A 24,482-nucleotide genomic window follows, 5' to 3' on the forward strand; every position below is an offset into this window, starting at 1 on the left:
CTATTTGTTTGTATATTTTTCACTCTCTCACTCTCTAGACCTGTGTGTCGGGGCAGGTGCTTGTATGTCCCAGTGCCTGACTTTGTCGGTTTATATGTCTGAGTCTATGTGTTTGTTTGTGTTTTTGTTTCCCTCACTCTCTAGGCCTGTGTGTCGGGGCGGGTTCTTGTATATCCCAGTGCCTGTCTTTGTCAGTTTATATGTCTGAGTCTATGTGTTTGTTTGTGTTTTTATTTCCCTCACTCTCTAGGTCTGTGTGTCTGGGCGGGTGCTCGTATGTCTCAGTGCCTGTCTTTGTCGGTTTGTATGTCTGAGTTTATGTGTTTGTATGTGTTTTATCTCTCTCACTCTCTAAGTATGTGTGTCTGGACGGAGTACTTGCATATCCCTGTACCTGTCTTTATCAGTTTGTATATCTGAATCAATATATTTGTATTTGTTTTTTTTTTGTCGCTTTTATTCTCTTTGCGTGTATCTATGGGTGGGTGTTTGTCTGTTCCACTGCCTGTCTTTGTCGGTTTGTATGTATAAATCTTGTCGGTTTGTATATCTGAATCTATATATATGTATGTCTTTTTGTCTCTCTTATTCTCATTGCGTGTATGTCAAGGCGGGTGTTTGCTTGTTCCACTGCCTCTCTTTGTCGGTTGGTATGTATAACTCTATTTTTTTTGTATATTTTTTTGTCTCTCTCACTCTCTAGGTCTACTGTCTGGGGGGTATGTGTCTTGACAGGTGGTTGCGTGTCCCAGTGCCTGTCTTTATCGGTTTTTTATTTTTATATGTTTTTGTCTCTCTCAATCTCTAGGCCTGTGTGTCTGGGAGGGTGCTTGCTTGTCCCAGTGTCTGTCTTAGTCGGTTTGTATGTCGGAATTTATGTGTTTGTATGTGTCTTTGTCTCTCTCACTCTCAAAGCCTGTGTGTCTTGGTGGGTCATTTCTTGTCCCAGTACCTGTCTTTGTCAGTCTGAATGTTTGAATCTATATATTTGTATGTGTTTTTGTCTCTTTTACTCTCTTTGTATGTATGTCTGGGCGGGTGTTTGCTTATTCCACTGCCTGTATTTGTCGATTTGAATGTATAAATCTATTTGTTTGTGTATGTTTCTGTCTCTCTCTCTCTCTAGGCCCGTGTGTCTGGGTTTGTGCTTGCCGGTCCTAGTGCCTGTCTTTGACGGTTTGTGTTTGTCGGCTTGTATGTCTGAGTTTATGTGTTTGTATGTATTTTTGTCTCTCTCACTCTCTAATTCTGTGTGTTTGGGGGGTACTCGCATGTCACAGTGTCTGTTTTTGTCGGTTTATATGACTGAATCTATATATTTTTATGTGTTTTTGTCTCTCTTACTCTCTCTGCATTTTATCTGACCGGGTGTTCCACTGAAAATTTGTTAGTGTTAAGGAAAACTTGCTACTTCTGACAGAAAACTTGTTATCATAAATGAAAAAATTGCTACTTCTATGACAAATTTGGTAAATTGTTATCTTTGACGGATAACTTGGTGGTAGTAGAAGTAATTTATTACTGTTAAGAAAATACCTAAGAGAAATTTGAGTGTGTTAAGTAAAATTTGTTAGTATTAAGGGAAAATGTTGATACTTCGAAGATGAAATTTGTTAGTGTTAAGGAAATCTTGCTACTTTTGTCAGAAAACTTGTTATCATAACGAAAAATTGTTACTTCTAATAAATTTGGTATCATTGACAGAAAACTTGTTACTTCTAACAGATAACTTTTTATCAGTGACGAAAATTGTAACTTTTAAGAGAAATTTATTATAATTGACGGAAAGGTTGGTGTTATTAGAAAAAATTGTTACTGTTAAAAAATACCTATTATTTCTAAGAGAAATTTGAGTGTGTTAAGTAAAAGTTTATTAGCATTAAGGAAAAAGTTGCTACTCCAATGAGAAAATTTGTTAGTATTAAGGAAAACATGCTACTTCTGACAGAAAACTTGCTATCATAAACAAAAAAATTGTTACTTCTATAAAAAATTTGGTATCTTTGAGATAAAACCTTTTACTTCTAACAGAAAAGTTGTCATCATCGACGAAAATTGTCACTTTTAAGAGAAATTTGTTATCTTTGATGGAAAAAATGGTACTATTAGAAGAAATTTGTTACTGATAAGAAACAAAACTGTTATTTCTAAGGTAAATTTAAGTGTGTTAAGTAAAAGTTTATTAGTATTAAGGAATAAGTTGTTACTTCGAAGGAGAAAATCTGTTAGTGATAAGGAAAACTTGCTACTTCTGACATAAAACTTGTTATCATAACGAAATAATTATTAGTTATAAAAAAAATATGGTATGATTGACCGAAAACTTGTTACTTTTAACATATAACTTGTTATCAGTGACAAAAAATTGTTACTTTTATGAGAAATTTGATATCTTTGATGGAAAACTTGGTGCTATTAGAAGAAATTTGTTACCGTTAAGAAAATACTTGTTATTTCTAGGAGAAATTTGAGTGTGTTAAGTGAAAGTTTGTTAGTATTAATGGAAAATGTTGTTACTTCGAGGAGAAAATTTGTTAATGTTAAGGAAATCTTGCTACTTCTAGTAGAATACTTTTTATCATAACGAAAAAATGGTTACTTCTAAGAAAAATTTGCTATCTTTGACTAAAAACTTGTTACTTCTAACTGATAACTAGTTATCATTGACGAACAATGTATTGAAAGGATCGCCGAATACCGTAGTGAAAACTCTATCGTATTCAAGATTGAATTTGTTTGCTGAAATTCAGGTAGTGGTGGTGACAATTGTGTATCAATGTCACCACTAACTCCCCCTCCACCACTCTGTTCAACCTCAACAATAGGGTTGGTGTGTGGAGTGAAATTCCCCAGTTCACTTAACATAGACTCTAACATGTTAAGACTATGTGAATCAGAGCAAGCAAATTCATTTTCTTCTTCAATTAAATTCGGTTGAAATGGGGTTATGTCCATTAAATCTATCCATTAAATCGCTCTCTAGCATATCTTGATCTGAAATTTCTATTATTTGTTCATCTGTGCTAGGCTCTAAATCAAAAGAATTGCTAGCACCACTGAAATATTGTCTTAAAACGTTATCTGACCATTCAGAGTCATCAGTAATGTCAAAAGGTATATCGTCTAAATTATCACTACCTAAACACTCCCTTAAGACCTTACCGTACCGTTCGAGATCTTGTTCGTCCATAACCGGTGTTCCAGCGACCTGATTGTCACGAAACTACACTGGCAGTTCAATTAAAGCTGACCCGTCAATGAGGTCATATAATTCTTGGCTTGATACTTGGGGTGGGGGAGAAGGTAATGACGATATGTCATCCGTTCTAACCTATAAAGAAAATAGTTTGGTTTTCAAAGTGTCTAAAAAACCTTATTTTTAAAAGAGTTGAGAATTGGATTATTAGCAAACTGTATTTTCATATCATTTAAAAACATATGTATTATAATGAAAAATGGGTCTAGTAGTAGTAGTAGTAGTAGCAGCACAAGCATTAGCAATATTACTATATGTGTACGCATAATGTCATCAGGTTAGAAAACTGTCCCCCTAACCACTCTATATATATATCCTGAGAGTTTCAATTTAATACCCCTATGTATTACTGTTATATCGTTTTTACAACCTAAATGAACATAGGAGGTTCTGATTTTGTCCAACATTCACTGAAAGTTTCATCTTAATGCTCATAATCTGTTTTAAAAAACCCAGGATCTTTCTTTCCCCCCTCCACCACATCACCTTTCCCACCGTAATAAAATATATTCTTTAAACTACAGCAAATTGTATAATTTACGAGCTATGTTCAATGGGGTGTAGATGTTATATCATCCCCACACATACACACGCACACATAGTTGTTGTTTAATAATAATCAAGAAAACGGAGAGAAGCGAAAGTTTTATTTTCCTTATGTAGGAAAAAAGAACTAAAAAAATAATAAACATCAAGAAAATGGGAAGAAGCGAAAGTTTTTTTGTTTTTTTTTTCTGTATGCTTAAGAGGTTAGCCTATCCCGTTCAGGCCATCTCCTGTCATGGGACACAACTCATACTTATAGAAAGTTGTTTTTATGATGTCCGTAGAGGCAAGATGAACCATTCTTTAATAAAACAGGTTTTTTTTTACTTGAGAAACAGCAGTATGATTTGATAATATATGAAATTATCATTTACTTCAGAATTATATCATGGTCCTTAAATTCAATGTGTTAGCAGGACCCCCACCGGGGTCAGGCCCACCAACGGGGCCTGCGATGGTGTGATGGGAAGGGGTAGGGGCGTGTTCTTCCTAAATCTAGTATCCCTGTTCTATTTGGTGTTATAAAATGTGTTATTCAGATGTATACGAATATTCATTCAGTCTACGAAAAATCACTTAATTGCTTTTTGTTGAAGTGACCAATTATAAGCGGAAATACCTTTAGATGTGCTATGTTTTAGAATTGTAGCTCTTGATGTAATGGTTTGAAGGGGGAGGGGTGTTACCCTTATGGAAAACGTGATGTGACATGCACATATCACAATCTGTTAATTACTTGTTGTTGAAGTGAATGGCTATAAACCGGAAATACTTTTAGATATGGTTTGATTTAGAATTGTAGCTCTTGATGTAATAATTGAAGGGGGGTGTTATCTTATGTCAAACGTGATATGACAAGCACATATCACTTTTCTATTTGATTTTATATAATGTGTTATTTAGTTGTCAATAGTGCCAAAAAAAGGATTTATTTCCTTTGGGAGAATAAACCATTAGCGAGCTTATTTTAAGCGGAAATATCGATAAATTTAAACTCACATTAATTGTTTCTTGCGAGGCCATCAACGTCACTGGCAGTTCACTTTCTTGTATAGAGGTAACAGAGGCTCTTGCATTGTCAGTGGGGACATTCTCGCCTTTTATACAGGACGTAGAAGGTGCAGCATATTTAATAACAGAAGGACGTAAATGGTTTCCATCCTCAACCAGGATTCGGATAAGGGCATAGTGAAAAAAACTCTTCCCCTTTTACACAACCCAATCCCTCCCCCCTCTTCTATATCAATGCAATTTTTTTTACTCTAATGAAAACGAAATGTAAATAGCACATCTGAAGTTCAAAAGGGCTAACTAGTTTTAAAAGTCAATCTCTTTAACGAAGATATCTATTCTTAGATTATGGAGTGTAAAAATATTGTGACATCTTGCACAGTTCAAGCAAGGACACTTTGTTATTAGATTCTTAGGTTTTTAAAAATTCTATGATTATGTGCAATATAATTTTTTTTGGATAATAACAAGTTTATCAAAGTTGAAAGAAGCCATTCATATACTATCGGATATTAACCTAAAACTGAAATAAGTTGAAATAAAGATTTTTTTAGCAGTCATTAACCATTATGAGATAGTCAAGAAGCATTAAAGAAATTATTTTTCTAAAAACAGAATTCAGTGAGGATAAATTACACTGTTAGTCTAGGCTACGCTACAGACCCCAGTATAAAACCTTCGAAATGCTATAAACTCTAGAAACAAAGACAATATAGTTAAAAATGTTTAATAACACGCTCCCACAATATAGACCTAAAATTAGGTAAAAAAAAATTGTTAACACACACACAGCTTATAGACCTAAAATGTACATCAAGCGACATTTTCACCGCTAGGCAAGCCTAGGCTCCAAATAAATTAATGTTTTCAAAGAAAAAAAAGCTACCAGGGTTACATTTAATATATGTTATGCTTTACGCAACCACCCTCCCCCCAACAATGTGCAAATATATATATACCCTAAATTTGTTTCTATGCTATTATTCATCCATTCTATGTTTTATTAAGCAAACTTTTCCTTTTCAAACTTTACGATATATAGTTGGTTAACAATATTCTCCATTTTGTTTTGTGTTTATTCTTCGATAGCTTAAAAGAACTGTTATATTAAGCATGAAGTATAATCAACTTATACAATATTCCAAGGTGAAATCGCATCAAAACAGAAATTGCGTAGCTTGATTTCAACAATAGCTTAGTACGCAAATCCAATCCTAAATTCCTAGAAGTCTGGTGATGTCACTTAGCTTAGTATTCTAGCTCTGTGATTGTCCTAGAAATAGGCATGTGATCTTGTTCGCTTAGTAATTAGTATGGCCTTCCTGCTTGTGACATTCCTCTGTTATGGCCCCATCTCCCCCTAAAACACTTTTCATTCAAAGTTTTACTTTTAATCATTCATTTAAGTTTTTGCAGGCAATTCACGCCACTGAGTATTTAAAACACTTCTCGGGCTTTCCTTGTCTTGGTAATGATTTTATAGGTTGGCCGCGATTTCTAAACTTTGCCCATGATTTCTACGCTGGTTTCGATTTCTAGGGTTACCCGTGATTTCTATAGTTTGCTTTTGTTTTTTTTATGAAATTGTCAGCGTTTCAATGTTTTGCTAATGTTTGCATATAAGTTGACCATGATTTCTACACTTTGATCACGATTTCGATGGCATGGTCTTGAATTCTATGACTTGGTCTGGAGTTCTAGGGTTGACTCTGTGATGTAGATAAGTACCTTACGATTTTTCTTTAAATACACTGTCTTTAATATTTTCGTAGCTATAAGAAACATTCGTTTCTCACTTGATGCCTTGTAAGAACGTCAGGGAATGTGATTTCTTTTTTACCTGGGACACCAAGCATTCTTGGGTTTAATGTTTCTTAACAATAGGCAATTATCACTTTTTGCTACTTCTATGACATCAGGCATCATCAATATAAGCGACTTCTAACATTTGTAACATACAAACACACACAAACGCACACACACGCACACACACACGCACACAAACGCACACACACACGCGCACAAACACGCACACACACACACGTGTGTGTGAATGAGTAGACATAGACCAAACTCCCCTACAGTGCAGGTGATTGCCAGACTCGGATTGAGTAGACACAGACAAAACTCCCCCACAGCGTGCCAAATGGATAGGAACAAGAAACACCCCCTTGCGCATTTTGATATTTTTGCTGAAAAATACCTGGGAGATGTAGCGATGTCATGGGGGTGTTTAATATCATCCATAATTGACCAAGGTGGTATGCATTGTCATTGATTAGTATACTCTAGAGCTTAAACATAAGGTGGGAGGTGTTAAATGAATTTTTTGCTAGAAGGGGAGTGAAATCTAACAATAATCAATGAAACGGTGCGTTTCCTTAAAAGTCTTTCAATAATACCGCTTAATATGGTTTAAATATACCACTAATATCAGGTCATCCAGGAGATGGGGGTGGTGTCACATGGGTGAAACGCCATGGATGTGTGGAGTATTTTGTGGGGCATTATAATTGGCTTGGGCTGCAAAAAAAACTAGAATCACGGGATTTAAAGACATAATTTTTAATATGAAATGCGTGAAAAATGTCTTTGTGGAGATGATGTCTTGTCAGGGTTGGGGGGAGGGGAGTGTTTTGTGGGGCTTTATGATTGGCTTGGGTTGCAAAAAACTAGAATCACGGGATTTAAAGACATAATTTTTAATATGAAATGGCTGAAAATGTCTTCGTGAAGATGATATCTTTTCAGGATTTTTTTTTTTTTTGGGGGGGGGGGGTCATGTAATGTCATTGTGGAGTGAACTACAGCTTAAAAGTTAGGTGGAGACATTAGGGTGGAATTAGGTTGGAGACATTAGGGTGGAGTTAGGGTGGATGTGAAAATATAACAGGTACTAAAAGATATAGATATTCTCCTTCAAAGCTCTTAATATGTCTTAAATTTGCATCTAATATCAACCTTATTCTTCCAGTATTGCATGGTAGAGGGGGGGTGTACTGTCGCGATAGTACGAAATCTCATAGCCCTCGTAAAGAAACGACACGTTTTCGTTTTATCGTTATTAATATCTCGAGAGCAAATGTCTTCTGGCGTGTATCAAATTGGGTAACACATCAACACATCAGTAACGCATTATTCTAACGAGTGCCAAAAAATGGGGGACCTTAGCTGTCGCGCAATAAGTTATTTTTAGAATATGGTTCAAGAAACAAAATTATAGAAATGATTTCATGGAAGACGTGCTTGGAGCGCTGTACCATTGGAAGGGAATGACCTTTCAAGTCCTGGCGGGGTCAAGAACTCTATAAAAAGAAAATATATGAAAGGCGTTTCGAGCGAAAAAAGTATTATGTGACAGTGTTGTACAATAATTATGTGACCTTACATAAAGTGTGTGCCGCGATTAAATTAATGAAAAAACGCTTCGGGGGTGTCGGGCGAAAAAAAGAAACCACAATGACAGTGTTGCATAATAATTACGTAAGGTGTGAGCTGTCATACCTTACAAGCGGGGATTACCCCACGGGTTCCTGCCGGAACCCGTTACATATCTGTAACGTTACATATCTTTCCGTTGAAATGGGGTAAGTCGTACGACGTCATTGGAGTTCAGAGGGGTGTGTCACGGAGTCTTGGCAATTGTGTTCCCTTTAATGGAACTGGTGACTGCGTTGTGCAGGTGTGATGTCACAGGGCTTGTCATTGAAAAACAAAGGGGCTTGTCATAGAAAAACAAAGGGGTGTGTCACATGACGAAACATGCGCTTGGAATCTTGCCTAGAAATAGGGGTGAGGGGCTTCCCATATTATTCCGTTTATACTGACCACATTGCAAGTAATTATGTCTGGACTCATGCCAAGGGCAGGACTGACGCTAACTAGAAACAGGTGCGAGAGGCTAGGAACAGCTGACCGCTAGAAACAGCGATGCTTTGACGTCAGAGGCCATATCACAGGAATTATATGGGAAAACAGAGGGCATGTCACAGAAACCGGGGAGGGTGTGTCATGCGAATTTTGCCAGGGTTGTCATGGGACTTTTGATAGGGGTGTTGTGAGCGTCAGAGGGCTCTCATGGGAAAAAAGGTGGGGATGTCTTTGAAACTCAATGCTAATTTCCGTGAGGATGTCATTGAATAGAGTAACCCCTCACTACTGACATGATTAAATCCTAACCTAAGAGCTTTCACCAATTTGGCACAGTTTGTCACCAATATACCAGCTTCACGTCAACTTGCTTACTTGACCTCCCAATATTTTGAAGCTTTGGTTTTGCATTTGTTAACAATATGATAAATATTATAGGTCAAATTAAATAGACACATTTTACTTTGTTTTTGAGTAAAAAAAAGCAAATAATTTAGTCCATTGATAGCTTAAATAACTTAAAATTGTCCTGTCGCACTTAAATAGTTTCATTCTTCAATAATTTCGCACTTAAATAGTTTCATTCTTAAGGTTAGACTAGCTGATTGTAAAAACTTGTTTTATAGCTGATAATGCATCTTAATGATTTTCTCATTTCCATCAACTTCCTTAGAACATAATAACATTAGTAGTAAGCGCCCAATTCGTCCGAAACCTACACGCAAACCTACGCTTAAGGCACGGGTATGTGTTTAGGTTTTAAACGAATTGTACGGTTACCAGGGTCATGTGCAAAGAGGTACCGTTTCTAGAGATGGTATAGCAATTTGAAATATCATATGGAATTTGCTTGAAGCTATATACTGTGCATACATACCCTTACCAACCATTTTGTTTATAATCGTTTCTGGTTCAATTTTTGTCTGGAAAAATTAACTGAATTTATATTTCATTATAAAAAATTTTTTTTTTTTTAGGTTATGTACGTGTCGGAACAACAGCGTTATATTTTTATTTTTCTTTAAATTACATATTAGTAAGATACTTGAATTAAAAGAGAATAGTTTTTATTTGAAAGTATATTAGTAGAGGAAAAAAATGAGGGGTGCATTTACATTATTGGAGATTAATGATGGAGCTAACAACAGTGATGTAATTACTTCTTTAGTTTACGAGATTTGCGAATTTTTTGCGAAGAGGTATTAGCGCAAAGGTATTGCGACGGTTAAGAATGTAAGGTATGAAATTTGCCCATTGTTAGCATTATTTCATTGTACTTTCCAGGATTTGTCGAACTTTCTCTTTGGCGACTCACATTTACCCGTGGAGATCGCCCCGCCGACTGGGCCGGGGGAAATCGTCCGCCGGGTGGGCCTCCTCTGGGGGGGTTTTTCGGGGTGTTAGGGGTTAGGGTCGGCATTATATTTTCGCCGCGTGGTAATTTTTCAGGGGAAAATATTTCGGTGGGGAGGGGGAGATGTACAGGAAAAGTTTTCTGTGGAGGGGGGATTTCGCCAATGATTTGAAAAACAATCACATACTACTATGACAAACAAACCTTTCTCAAGTTAAAGTAGGCTTAGGAGAATATCCCAGGCCTAATTGTGCGCCTGAAATTTTCCTGGGGAAATTTTAAGTGAAAATAGAATTTTTTAAGGGGAATTTCCGGGGGTGGGGACTTTCTAAGGGGGGGGGGACTTACCCTGGCGGTATTTTTCGTGGGCGTATTTTTCATGGCAGAGGGGGGGATTTCACGGCATTATCTGAAAAACTATCTGAAATCTAATAAAAAGTTTTTTCAACTGGTAGTAAAGAGCAATATTAAAGCCTGATACTAACAGAAATCATTCCGTATCTGAGGAGCTACCCCCTCCTCAATACCTAGATTTTTACGATAATGTGTGACACCCAAATTAATTAAGAACGACTCGCCTGAAACACAAGGCCCTGAAATTAGATTAAAAAGCATTTTCGAACTACGAATGTTGCTCATTAATTTTAGTTGAAAAAATTGATCCATATTTAATAGATTATCGGTTAACAAACATATTCTAATTATGATGATAATTAAAAATTGTTTTCCTTTCAGTTTTTCCCAAAAACTTTTGCATTTTTCTGTTGAACAAATGGAAATGTAGGAAAAAATCAGTCGTCAAAATAATACCAAGAGAGCGTACATACATACATAGAGTTCGATGGGACTTTAGGTTTTAATTGACAATAGCTGAATTAGTGTCGACTTAGTGTTTTACCCTCGGCACCAGGGTTGAATAAAATTTTGCACACTCCTGTTACCGCATAGATTAATCCCACTTGTTTATGGAATAGCAACACGGGTTTTGACAAAGAGAGAAATTGCATTCTAGTCTAATTAGACGAAATATATTATATTTAAATTTTTTGTCATTTAAAAAGCTATTATACATTTTAAAAAAAAAAAAATTTTACATCGCAGTTACAGGTAGGGGTAGGGATGGGTACATACTTGGGCAATAAAAATTAGTTAGAAGTTCCCAATGGGGGGTTTCCAGGGGTGAGTTGTACCGGGCGACATTTTAAAAGTTTTTTTTTCCGGCAACGTGAGTTAACTTTTAAATTAAATTTTAGGTGCTTTTTGGTAGGGATTTGCTCCTCAAATTTTTAAATTGAAAAATGAGTGTGATGTTCTATTAGTAAAGAGAATCTTTCAAGCTTTTATCATCAAAGATGTGGAATTTTGTAGTTTTGACAGAGTAGAAGGATTTTGTACGGGAATTAATTTTACATGAGGAGGAGGGTTTCCAATTTTTTTTTTCCGGAAAAGTTAGCAAAATTTTAAATTAAATGTTATGTGATTTTTGTTAGGGATTTTCTCCTCAAATTTTTAAATTGAAAAATGAGTGTGCTGTTCTATTAGTAAAGAGAATCTTTCATGCTCTTATCATCAAAAATAGGGAATTTTGGAGTTTTGACAGATTAGAAGGAGTTTGTACGGGAATTAATTTTACATGTGGGGGAGTGTTACCAACTTTTATTTTCAGGAAACGTGAGCTAACTTTTAAATTAAATTTTAGGTCTTGTGTCTTAGGGATTTGCTCCTTAAATTTTTAAATTGAAAAATGAGTGTGCTGTTCTATTAGTAAAGAGAATCTTTCAAGCTTTTATCATCAAAAATGTGGAATTTTGCAGTTTTGACAGAGTAGAAGGATGTTGTACGGGGATTAATTTTACATGAGGAGGGGGTTTCCAGGGGTGAAATTTTCAGGGGGAAACTTTACAGATTTTTTTTCCGGAAACGTGAGCTAACTTTTAAATTAAATTTTAGGTCTTTCGTCTTAGGGATTTGCTCCTCAAATTTTTAAATTGAAAAATGAGTGTGCTGTTCTATTAGTAAAGAGAATCTTTCAAGCTTTTATCATCAAAAATGTGGAATTTTGCAGTTTTGACAGAGTAGAAGGATTTTGTACGGGGATTAATTTTACATGAGGAGGGGGTTTCCAGGGGTGAAATTTTCAGGGGAAACTTTACAGATTTTTTTTCCGGAAACGTGAGCTATCTTTTAAAATAAATGTGAGGTCTTTCGTCTTATGGATTTGCTCCTCATATTTTTAAAATGAAAAATGAGTATGATGTTCTATTAGTAGAGAGAATCTTTCATGCTTTTATCATCAAAAATGTGGACTTTTGCAGTTTTGACAGAGTAGAAGGATTTTGTATGGGGATTAATTTTACATGAGGAAGAGGGTTTCCAGGGGTGAAATTTTCAGGGGGAAATTTTACCCAAATATTTCTAAAGCACTACAAATAACAGAATCAACTTTAGAGGGCAATTTATCTCTAAAGAGGGGTTATTATTTCCTTACTAAATTTTTCTTCTTTTTAAGGAGGAGGAGGAAGATTCATACAATAACAAACTTTTTATTTTTACATCTCTAAATCAGATCAGAAAAATAGAATAACATTTTAAGCTTTCATAAACAATCATACGTTCACTAATTTCTTTTCTTCTGTAGCAGGGAGTCATTATTTTATACTAAATTGTTTCTTCTTTTCTAGAAATCCCCGATTTGACAGACCCAATGAAAAGGGCAAGGAATGATAATGCCACATCACTAAAATGGTCGACGATGCATAGCCCATCCATACCTCATCACCTCCTTCCAAGCCGTTAATGCCAACGCAATCTGCCATTTTCTCTGGAGAAATTAGAATTGAAATGTAAGTTCTTTAATAAAATTCGGAATTGAGTTAACTTTTCATGATCACAGAATAACTTTTTCTATCTTCTACGAAAAATTTGGATCACTACTTTAAATTTGTCCATCTCTTTGAGAAAATCTGAACTGAAATGAAGAATTTTTAGTTTCTATGGGAAAAAATAGAATTGATCTCTAAGTTATTTCTTTTTTCATTGAGAAAATTCAGAAGAGAACTTGAACTTTTCTTCACCAAATTGAGAAAATTAGAAATTAAATGAAGCTTTTTATCTTCCTGGAAAATATTCACATTCATAGTATAACTTTTCGTATCTTCTACACTAAAATTTAGAACATTACTTTAAATTTGTTTATGTCTTTCGGAAAAATTACAGAATTAAAGTTGAGATCATTATAGTCATAGTGAAATATTCATGATCAATGTGTAACTTTTTATATCTTCTACAAAAAATTTGGATGAAAGATTTAAATTTATGTCTTTGGGGAAAAATCTTAATTGAAGTGGAACCTTTTTATATTATTTGGAAAAATATAATTGATCAATAACTAATTTCTTTTTTTTATTGAGAAAACTCAGAAGAGAAGTTAAACTTTTCTTCACTTCCTTGAGAAAATATTAAATTGAAGTACAACTGTGTCGTTCGGGAAAATATTCACACTGGAGTTTTTTATCTTCATTGAAAATACTCACGATCAAAGTATAACTTTGTCTTGCAAAATACAAAATACTTGTTACAAAACCAAAAGATTTCTAACAACATTAAAAATATTTCTTACAGAATATAAGAGTTCAAACAAAATCCAAAGCAGTTCTTACAAAACAGAAATAATTCTTAAAAAATAAAAAAAGTTTTAAGAAATCCAAAATAGTTCTTACAAAACAAAAATTATTCATAATAAATACAAAAATACTTTACACAAATCCACAATAGCTCTAACAGAATATAAAATACTTTGTGCAAAATACCAAATACTTGCTTCAAGACACTAAATTTCTAACAACATCCCAAATAGTTATTATAGCACACAAAAAATTCAAACTTATTCCAAAAATAATTCTTACAAAGCAGAAACAATTCTTGAAAAATACAAAAAGTTGTAAGAAAATCGAAAATAGTTCTTAAAAAACAAAACTATTCTTAAAAATATAAAAAATCCTTTACACAAATCCAAAATAGTTTTAACAGAATTAAAAATAGCTTCTGCAAAATATGAAATACTTGTCACAAATCACGAAAATTCTAACAACACCGAAAGTACTTCTTACAGAATACGAGAAGTTCAAACAAATTCCAAAAATAGTCCATAAAAAACAAAAATCATTCTTACGAAATACAAAAATACTTTAGACAAATCCAAAATAGTACTAACAGAATAAAAATAGTTGTTGCAAAACTTGAAATACTTGTTATAAAACAAAAATATTTCTTAAATCATCAAAAATAGTTCTTACAGAATATAAAAAGTTCAAACAAAATCAAAATTTTTCTTACGAAACATAAATAATTCTTAAAAAATGTAAAAAGTTCTAATAAATCAAAAATAGTTCTTACAAAACAAAAATTATTCATAGTAAATACAAAAATACTTTACACAAATCCACATTAGTTATAACAGAATAAAAAAAATACTTGCTGCAAAATACCAAATACTTGCTTCAAGACACTAAATTTCTAACAACATCCCAAATAGTTATTATAGCATACAAAAAATTCAAACATATTCCAAAAATAATTCTTACAAAGCAGAAACAATTCTTGCAATATACAAAAAGTTGTAAGAAAATCAAAAATACTTCTTAAACAACAAAAACTATTCTTAAAAAAGGAAAAAATCCTTTACACAAATCAAAAATAGTTCTAACAGAGTTAAGAATATCTTCTGCAAAACATGAAATACATGTCACAAAGCACGGAAATTCTAACAGCACCGAAAGTAGTTATTACAGTATACAAAAATTTCAAACAAAATCCGAAAATAGTTCTTAAAAAACAAAAATTATTCTCACGAAATACAAAAATATTTTAGACAAATCCCCAATAGTACTAACAGAATAAAAAATAGTTGTTGCAAAATTCGAAATACTTGTTACAAAACAAAAGATTTGTATGCCTTTCCTTGGCACCTTTCCAAACGAGCGGGGACTCCCCACTGGTTCCTACACATTGCAAAAAAGTGAGCAGTACGAAAACTCCACGTTTTCAACCAGACTGTTTTTTTAGGGACCAAGCGGGAGAGATAGGTACAGTCGACATAGATTTATTTCATTTTTTTAAGGTGCATTTAGACCAGGTTCCGAGCGCGCCCGTAACCTGGTCTACATGAACCTTAAAAAAATGAAATAAAGCTATGTCGACTTTACATATCTCTCCCGATTGGTCCCTAAAAACCAGTCTGGTTGAAAACGTGGAGTTTTCGTACTGCTCACTTTTGCAATGTGTAGGAACCAGTGGGGAGTCCCCGCTCGTTTGGAAAGGTGCCAAGGAAAGGCATACAAATCCTTTTGTTTTGTAACAAGTATTTCGAATTTTGCAACAACTATTTTTTATTCTGTTAGTACTATTTTGGATTTGTCTAAAATATTTTTGTATTTCGTAAGAATAATTTTTGTTTTTTAAGAACTATTTTCTGATTTTGTTTGAACTGTTTGTATCCTGTAAGAACTACTTTCGGTGTTGTTAGAATTTCCGTGCTTTGTGACATGTATTTCATATTTTGTAGAAGATATTCTTAACTCTGTTAGAACTATTTTGGATTTGTGTAAAGGATTTTTTCTATTTTTAAGAATAGTTTTTGTTGTTTAATAACTATTTTTTATTTTCTTACAACTTTTTGTATATTGCAAGAATTGTTTCTGCTTTGTAAGAATTATTTTTGGAATATGTTTGAATTTTTTGTATGCTATAATAACTATTTGGGATGTTGTTAGAAATTTAGTGTCTTGAAGAAAGTATTTGGTATTTTGCACCAAGTATTTTTTTATTCTGCTAGAACTATTGTGGATTTGTGTAAAGTATTTTTGTATTTACTACGAATAATTTTTGTTTTGTAAGAACTATTTTGGATTTCTTAGAACTTTTTATATTTTTTAAGAATTATTTGTGTTTAGTAAGAACAATTTTGATTTTTTTTGAACTTTTATATTCTGTAAGAACTATTTTTGATGTTTTAAGAAATATTTTTGTTTTGTAACAAGTATTTCAAGTTTTGCAACAAGTATTTTTTATTCTGTTAGTACTATTTTGGATTTGTCTAAAATATTTTTGTATTTCGTAAGAATGATTTTTGTTTTTTAAGAACTATTTTTGGGATTTGTTTGAACTTCTTGTATTCTGTAAGAAGTACTTTCAGTGTTGTTAGAATTTTCGTGCTTTGTGACAAGTATTTCATATTTTGCAGAAGCTATTTTTAATTCTGTTAAAACTATTTTGGATTTTTTCTATTTTTAAGAATAGTTTTTGTTTTTTAAGAACTATTTTTGATTTTATTACAACTTTTGTATTTTGTAAGAATTGTTTCTGCTTTGTAAGAATTATTTTCGGAATAAGTTTGAATTTTTTTGTATGCTATAATAAATATTTGGGGTATTGTTAAAAATTTAGTGTCTTGAAGCAAGTATTTGATATTTTGCACCAAGTATTTTATATTCTGTTAGAGCTATTGTGGATTTGTGTAAAGTATTTTTGTATTTATTACGAATAATTTTTGTTTTGTAAGAACTATTATGGATTTCTTAAAACTTTTTGTATTTTTTAAGAATTATTTCTGTTTTGTAAGAACTGCTTTGGATTTTGTTTGAACTTTTATATTCTGTAAGAACTATTTTTAATATTTTTAGAAATCTTTTGGTTTTGTAACAAGTATTTTGTATTTTGCAAGAAAAAGTTATAATTTGATCGTGAATATTTTAAATGAAGATAAAAAACTCCAGTGTGAATATTTTCCCGAAAGACAAAGTTGTACTTCAATTTTAAATTTTCTCAAGAAAGTGAAGAGAAGTTTAACTTCTCTTCTGAGTTTTCTAAATAAAAAAAAGAAATTAGTTATTGATCAATTATATTTTTCCAAATAATATAAAAAGGTTCCACTTTAATTCAGATTTTTCCCCAAAGACATAAATTTAAAGCTTTAATCCAAATTTTTTGTAGAAGATATAAAAAGTTACACCTTGATCATGAATATTTCACTATGAAGATAAGGAGCTCCACTTTAATTCTGTAATTTTTCCGAAAGACATAAACAAATTTAAAGTAATGTTCTAAATTTTAGTGTAGAAGATACGAAAAGTTATACTATGAATGTGAATATTTTCCAGGAAGATAAAAGCTTCATTTAATTTCTAATTTTCTCAACGAGGTGAAGAAAAGTTCAAGTTCTCTTCTGAATTTTCTCAATGAAAAAGAAATAACTTACAGATCAAGTAAATTTGGTCCCAGATAAAATAAAAATATTTCACTTCAGATCAGATTTTCTCAAATATATGTAAAAATTTTAAGTAGTGATCCAAATTTTTAGTAGAAGATAGTAAAATCTATTAGGTGATCATGTTCAGTTAACTAACTTACGAATTTTATTATATAAATTAAATTTCAATTCTAATTTCTCCAGAGAAAAATTGGCAGAGTGCGTTGGAATTACCGGCTTGGTAGGGGGGTGTTGAGTGTTATATGTGTTATGCATCATCGAGCATGTTTGTGAAGTGGCATTATCAGTCTCTGCCCTTTTCAGTGGGTCTTTAAACTCGGGGGTTTCTTAGAAAAGAAGAAACAATTTAGTATGAAATAATGACTCCCTGGTACAGAAGAAAGAAATTAGTGAAAGTATGATTGTTTATGAAAGCTTAAAATGTTATTCTATTTTTCTGATCTGATTTAGAGATGTAAAAATAAAAGTTTGTTATTGTATGAATCTTCACTCCTCCTCCTTAAAAAAGAAGAAAATTTAGTAAGGAAATAATAACTCCTCTTTAGAGATAAATTGCCCTCTAAAGTTGATTCTGTTATTTGTAGTGCTTTAGAAATATTTGGGTAAAATTTCCCCTGAAAATTTCACCCCTGAAACCCTCTTCCTCATGTAAAATTAATCCCCGTACAAAATCCTTCTACTCTGTCAAAACTGCAAAATTCCACATTTTTGTTTATAAAATATTTAATTAGAAAAATTAAAACGATACCCTCTCAATAATTTTTAATATTAAAAATTTGTTTTGAACATCAATCCGCAGCCAGTAAGAACAAATATTTTTATTGATTGATACATGGTCCTGAAAAAAAAAATCTGACCATTGTCCCCCTTACCATTTCACCCCTGGAAACCCCCCTCCTCAGGTCAAATTATTAACAGGCACAAATCCTTCTCCGCTGTCCAAACAGCAAAAGACAACATTATAGATGATAAAATCAAGAAAGATTATATTTAATAATAGAACACCACACTCATTTATCAATTTAAAAATTTGAGGAGCAAATCCCTAAGACAAAAGACCTAAAATTTAATTTAAAAGTTAGCTCACGTTTCCGGAAAAAAAATCTGTAAAGTTTCCCCCTGAAAATTTCACCCTGAAACCCCCTCCTCATGTAAAATTAATCCCCGTACAAAATCCTTCTACTCTGTCAAAACTGCAAAATTCCACATTTTTGATGATAAAAGCTTTAAAGATTCTCTTTACTAATATAACAGAACACTCATTTTTCAATTTAAAAATTTGATGAGTAAACACCTAGGACAAAAGACCTAAAATTTAATTTAAAAGTTGTCTCAAGTTTCCTGAAAAAAAAAATTGTAAAACATCCTCCCCATGTACAATAAATTCAATTTCAAAATCCTTCTACTCTGTCAAAACTGCAAAAGACCACATTTGTGATGATGAGAGCATTATAGATTCTCTTTACTAATAGAACAGCACACTCATTTTTCAATTTAAAAATTTGAGGAGCAAATCCCTAAGACAAAAGACCTAAAATTTAATTTAAAAGTAAGATCACGTTTCAGGAAAAAAAAATTGGAAACCCTCCTCCTCATGCAAACTTAATTCCCGTACAAAATCCTTCTACTCTGTCAAAACTACAAAATTCCACATTTTTGATGATAAAAGCATGAAAGATTCTCTTTAATAATAGAACAGCACACTCATTTTTCAATTTAAAAATTTGAGGAGCACATCCCTAAGACAAAATACCTAAAATTTAATTTAAAAGTTAACTCACGCTTACGGAAAAAAAAAACTGGTAAAATTTCCCCTGAAAACCTCACCCCTGGAAACCCCCTTTTTACAGAAGAAAAAATTAGTCTGCACAAAGAATTGCCCCCTCCCTCCCCTTACTTTCCATGCGATGAAATAGTTTGTTTTTTAACATCGTAAAACTCTCTTAATCATGGAATACATTTGAAAATAGAATATCTTTCGTCTAATTAGACTAGAATGCAATTTCTCTCTTTGTCAAAACCCGTGTTGCTCTTCCATAACCACGTGGGATTAATCTATGCGGTAACAGGAGCGGGCAAAATTTCATTCAACCCTGCTGCCGAGGGTAAAACACTAAGTCGACATTAATTGAGCTATTGTCAATTAAAACCTAAAGTCCCATCGAACTCTATGTATGTATGTACGCTCTCTTGGTATTATTTTGACAACGGATTTTTTCCTCCTTTTCCATTTGGTTAACAGAAAAATGCAAAAGTTTTTGGCAAAAACTGAAAAGAAAACAATTTTTAATTATCCTCATAATTAGAATATTTTGGTTAACCGTTAATCTATTAAATACAGAGCAATTTTTTCAACTAAAATTAAGGAGCAACATTCGTAGTTCGAAAATGCTTGTTAATCTAATTTCAGGGCCGTGTGTTTCAGGCGAGTCGTTATTAATTAATTTGGGTGTCACACTTTAGCGTAAAAACCTATGTATTGAGGAGGGGGTAGCTCCTCATATACGGAATGATTTCTGTTAGTATCAGGCTTTAATCTTGCTCTTTACTACCAGTTGAAAAAACTTTTTATTAGATTTCAGATAGTTTTTCAGATAATGCCGTGAAATCCCCCCTCTTCCATGAAAAATACTCCCACGAAAAATACCTCCATGGTAAGTCCCCCCCCCTTTGAAAGTCCCCACCCCCGGAAATTCCCCTTAAAAAATTCTATTTTCACTTAAAATTTCCCCAGGAAAATTTCAGGCGCACAATTAGGCCTGGGACATTCTCCTAAGCCTACTTTCACTTGAGAAAGGTTTGTTTTTTATATTAGTATGTGATTGTCTTTCAAATCATTGGCGAAAGGCCCCCTCCTCTGAAATTTTTTCCTGGACTTCTCCCCCTCCCAACAGAAATATTCTCCCATGAAAAATTCCCCACGGAGAGTTTCTTCTGCAGAAAATACCCCATCTCCCTCAGAAAAACCCCCCAGACGATGCCAACCCTGCGGAAGATTTCCCCGTACAAGTCCGCTGGGAGATCTCCACGTGTAAAATTGAGTCGCCAAAGAGAAAGTTCGACAAATCCTGGAAAGTACAATGAAATAATGCTAACAATGGGCAAATTTCATACCTTACATTCTTATCCGTCGCAATACCTTTACGCCAATATCTCTTCGCAAAAAATTCGCAAATCTCGTAAACTAAAGAAGTAATTATATCACTGTTGTTAGCTCCATCATTAATCTCCAATAATGTAAATGCACCCCTCATTTTTTTCCTCTACTAATATCCTTGCAAATAAAAACTATTCTCTTTGAATTCAATTCTCTTACTAATATGTAATGTAAAGAAAACTAAAAAAGATACAGCTGTTTTTCCGACACGGACCTAACATAAAAAAAAAAACTTGTTTATCATGAAATAGAAATTCAGTTAATTTTGCCAGAAAAAACTTGAAGCAGAACATATTATAACCAACCTGTTTGGTACGGGTATGTACGCACAGTATATACCATCAAGCACATTCCAAATTATATTTCTAATTACTATACCTTCTCGAGAAAAGGTACCTCTTTGCAAATGACCCTGGTAACCGTCCAATTCGTTTAAAACCTAAACACATATCCAAGCCTCAAGCGTAGGTTTGCGGGTAGGTTTTGGACGAATTGGGCGCTTACTACTAACATTCCTGCTATGGACCACACTTAGCGGAGGACGGGTCAAAAACTTGTCTGGGAAACAGAAGACTCCGAATTTCAGTCCATAATAATCCCCCATGGTATCATTTAATCCCTCAAGTTCTTCATGCTCCTAAATGATTCTATTTCTTTAAATAAATTATTTATTAGAAACAAACTGTTTAGTAAGCTTTTCTTTGTCAACGGGAATTAAACGTTTCAAAAATTCAAACTAATATTTCTGTTATCGACTGAACCTCTCCAAGGTTTCAAGAATGAGTAGAAAAAATAGTACAGAGTCGAGGACTTGAAGCTTTTAATCATTAATAATCCCGAATAAATCCCTAATAATCCTTTATTCATCGTTTTCCTTAGATATTTTTCTAAAAATTTCAGCACTTTTCTTTTTCCTTTAAAAAGAAGTGAAATCAAGTTTTCGAAATTTTCAACTAATGTATTTCTTCTGGAATAGATATAAGAGATGTAACTCAAGGACAATATTTTTCAGGGAAGGATACAAGTTTTTTGGCTTTGTCTTTTTAAGACCTTGGGCCCAATCTCTTATCATTGAGGTGTAGCAGTGCATACTAGAAACTTCGTAAAAGCAATAAAGTTAACACAAAGTACCTTGATCATTTAATGGGTTTCCTTTGGCAACATGAGAGTCATCTAGAGGTCCCTTCAAAAATTGTTTCTTCAGTTGCTCATTTTCAGTTTTCAAATCTCTTATAAGTTTGGCAGTTGGATCCTCATTGATAACTGCTTTGGTTCTTATCTTTTTTGCACGATCAGCTGAAGAAACGAAAGTTTTATTAAGCGCCTTAAAAATGGAACTAAGTAAAATACTGATCATACAGGAAACTGAGGCAGGCCACAGATTTGTTCGTTCCTTGTCAGAGGTAAAAAAAAAAAGAAGAAGAAATTAAACCCTATAATAATTCAAACTCAAAACGACCAGAAATTACTATTAAAAAATAAATAAAACCCAAAACGAACAGAAATTAAATGCAAAATCATAGTAAATAAACATACAACAGACACTAATACAAATAAATAAATAAATTTTAAAACGAGTAAAATTTAAATTGAATATACAAATCAAGCTTAAAACATAACAAAAAATCATTTTACTGTTAAAGAATAAATAAAACCCAAAACGAACAGAAATTAAATAAATAATCAAAGCAGACAAACATACGACAGGTACAAAAGTTAATGAATGAATAAATCTTAAAATGAGTAAAACTTAAATTGAATATGAAAATCGAGCTTAAAATGAACAGGAATCACTACAAACAAGAGTTTGGCTACCGCCCCTTCCCTAACTGTAAAAGTATAACCTCTACTGCGTCACTGGCACTTTACAATTTTGAACAAAATAGCTATATTAAAATTTTGATCCGATACAATTGGGGAAAAGAGGGCGTGGAGGGCACTAGTTACCCTCTGATCACTTTTGACTTTGGAAGAGGAACTAGAACTTTCAATATTCAATCAAATGAGCCTCTTCAAAGATATCTTAGACAACCTCTTCCATAAAACCTTATATACCCCTGGGTTATAACGTTTAACCCATATACCCCGTGGATCTGAAAAATCGTGGATCTGGCTATCTCAAAAGTTATATCGGAAACATTTGGGGAAAAAAGGGTGTGGGGGAGCTCTCAGACCACTTTTGACTCTTTAAAACTCAGATCAAATTAATTGATTTAACATAATTAATTCAAATGTATTTACAGCAGCCATCTACAAAAACCCGAAGGTTTGTTTACGATGGCTTTAAATCCATTACTATACAGCCTTACAACTACTACACAAATAAAAAAAATAAACAAAATAAAGAGAAATAAAATACAACTTTCTAATCATTCTCAATTATCACCCAATACGTAACACTTCATTCTACTCTTTTGCTGGCTTACATTTTCAGCCTGCCTAATACTATCTGGGAGAGAATTCCACACCTCCGGTCCCACAAAACGAGGCATTAACGCAGCACGTTGAGTATTCCGGAGCTCAGATGCAAGGTCATAATGCATTTCTAGTCTCATAACAGTGGTAAGATCAATTAGCTCTAAAAAATTCCCAAAATACCTCCAGTGAAGACTTATTCAAACATTGATATATAAAAATTGCTAACTAGTAATCCCGTAACTGATAAATATTTTAAATTTTCAAACTTGTAAAGCAGCCCAACATGGTATTTTCAAACTGAATACCTAACATACGAACAATTTTATTCTGTAGAATTTGGATCTTTCTAAAACTTGAAATAAAACTACTAGTCCATTGCATGCAACCATATGATAAATCAGGGCTAACAATAAAATGATACAGTAAGAGTACACAATTTGACGCTAGTTGATTTTTCAGTTTTCTCATCACACCCATACCACTCGAAATCGTAACTGCCGCAATATCACAATGCTATTTCCAACTTAAATTAAAATTAAGACTAAAGCCTAAAATTTGAAACATAGACTTTTAAGTTAATATTACTAGTGATTATTGTGGTTTTCCTTCCTAAGAAATCGTCCTCTATGTCCTAAGTTAGTTCTAAGTCTATTTATGCTTAATTCTACCTGATCCTCATTATCTCTTATGAAACAAATACACATTTTCAAACACCTCCAGTTGATAAAAACTTGAAACAACACCTTTATGGCAAATATATCTTTTCATACTCGATTATAAGAAGGTTTAACAGGAAGAAGCTTATGCTTTGAAATTTTTCAGACGGATCTCAAATTTTCAAACAAAATTATTTACAAGAAAGTTGATGCTTCTGATACAGAAGATTTTTATTCTTAGCTATAAAAAATTGAAACCAAAGAAATTCTAAAAAAATCTGGCTATGTGAAATTTTATTTGTTAGTGAAAAAGGCTCGAATAATATTGTGCAAATGATTTAATCGATGAAATATAAGCTGCTTTAATATTTCTTTTCTACTCAGGATGATATTTCAGCCATCTAAGATTCTAAAAATAATAGAAAAGGCACTAAAAAAAATACTCGAAGACAAAGAAAAAGAAATTACCATAGCGTAAGGTAGACAGAGTCTCTTCGTAGTTGAAGTCGGACGGACTTATGGTGGCAATCTAAATCAAGAATACAATATTTACTTTGTTAATGAAGGTAATGGTGATCAAAATCACGGGGAAAACGTACCAAAATAGGAGCAATACTTTTTCCTGTTGAGCAAAAGGATGAGAAAATAAGCAACGTAGTACTATAGGTTATACTTATGATTCTGAAGAAACTTTTCAGTTTTGCATGGAACTAAAACGGAGCTCTTCCGGAATTGAATAAATTTTAAGCGTGCACAAAATTGTACAAAAATTGTTCAATTGAATGATAAAAATTACGGAATTATTTACATCAATGTTTACAGAATTATTTGTATTCTAGACAGTTAAAATAAAATCTGGCAATGGAAGTGGAAGTACGATAAGCCAGAATAATGTTTCACATAAAACTAGCCATCCAAAGCCAGCCCCCCAAAAAAAACAGTATAAG

General features: G+C 33.1%; 1 protein-coding gene across 1 annotated transcript in view; it reads right to left on the minus strand.

The window, feature by feature from the left end:
* The window catches only part of LOC148948584 (kinesin-like protein KIF28), a 288,269-nt gene that overhangs the window by 153,285 nt on the left and 110,502 nt on the right, over window positions 1-24,482 (minus strand). Inside the window, exons 9-10 of the mRNA XM_089094971.1 lie at window positions 24,004-24,064; window positions 21,593-21,757 (exon numbers count right to left, since the gene is read on the minus strand). Coding sequence (XP_088951097.1) covers window positions 21,593-21,757; window positions 24,004-24,064 — 226 coding nt within the window. The remainder of the gene's footprint in view (window positions 1-21,592; window positions 21,758-24,003; window positions 24,065-24,482) is intronic.

Source organism: Artemia sp. Qi Xiang Cuo, chromosome 9 (assembly GCF_049724085.1).
Source record: "Artemia sp. Qi Xiang Cuo chromosome 9, ASM4972408v1, whole genome shotgun sequence".
Lineage (NCBI taxonomy): Eukaryota > Metazoa > Arthropoda > Branchiopoda > Anostraca > Artemiidae > Artemia > Artemia sp. Qi Xiang Cuo.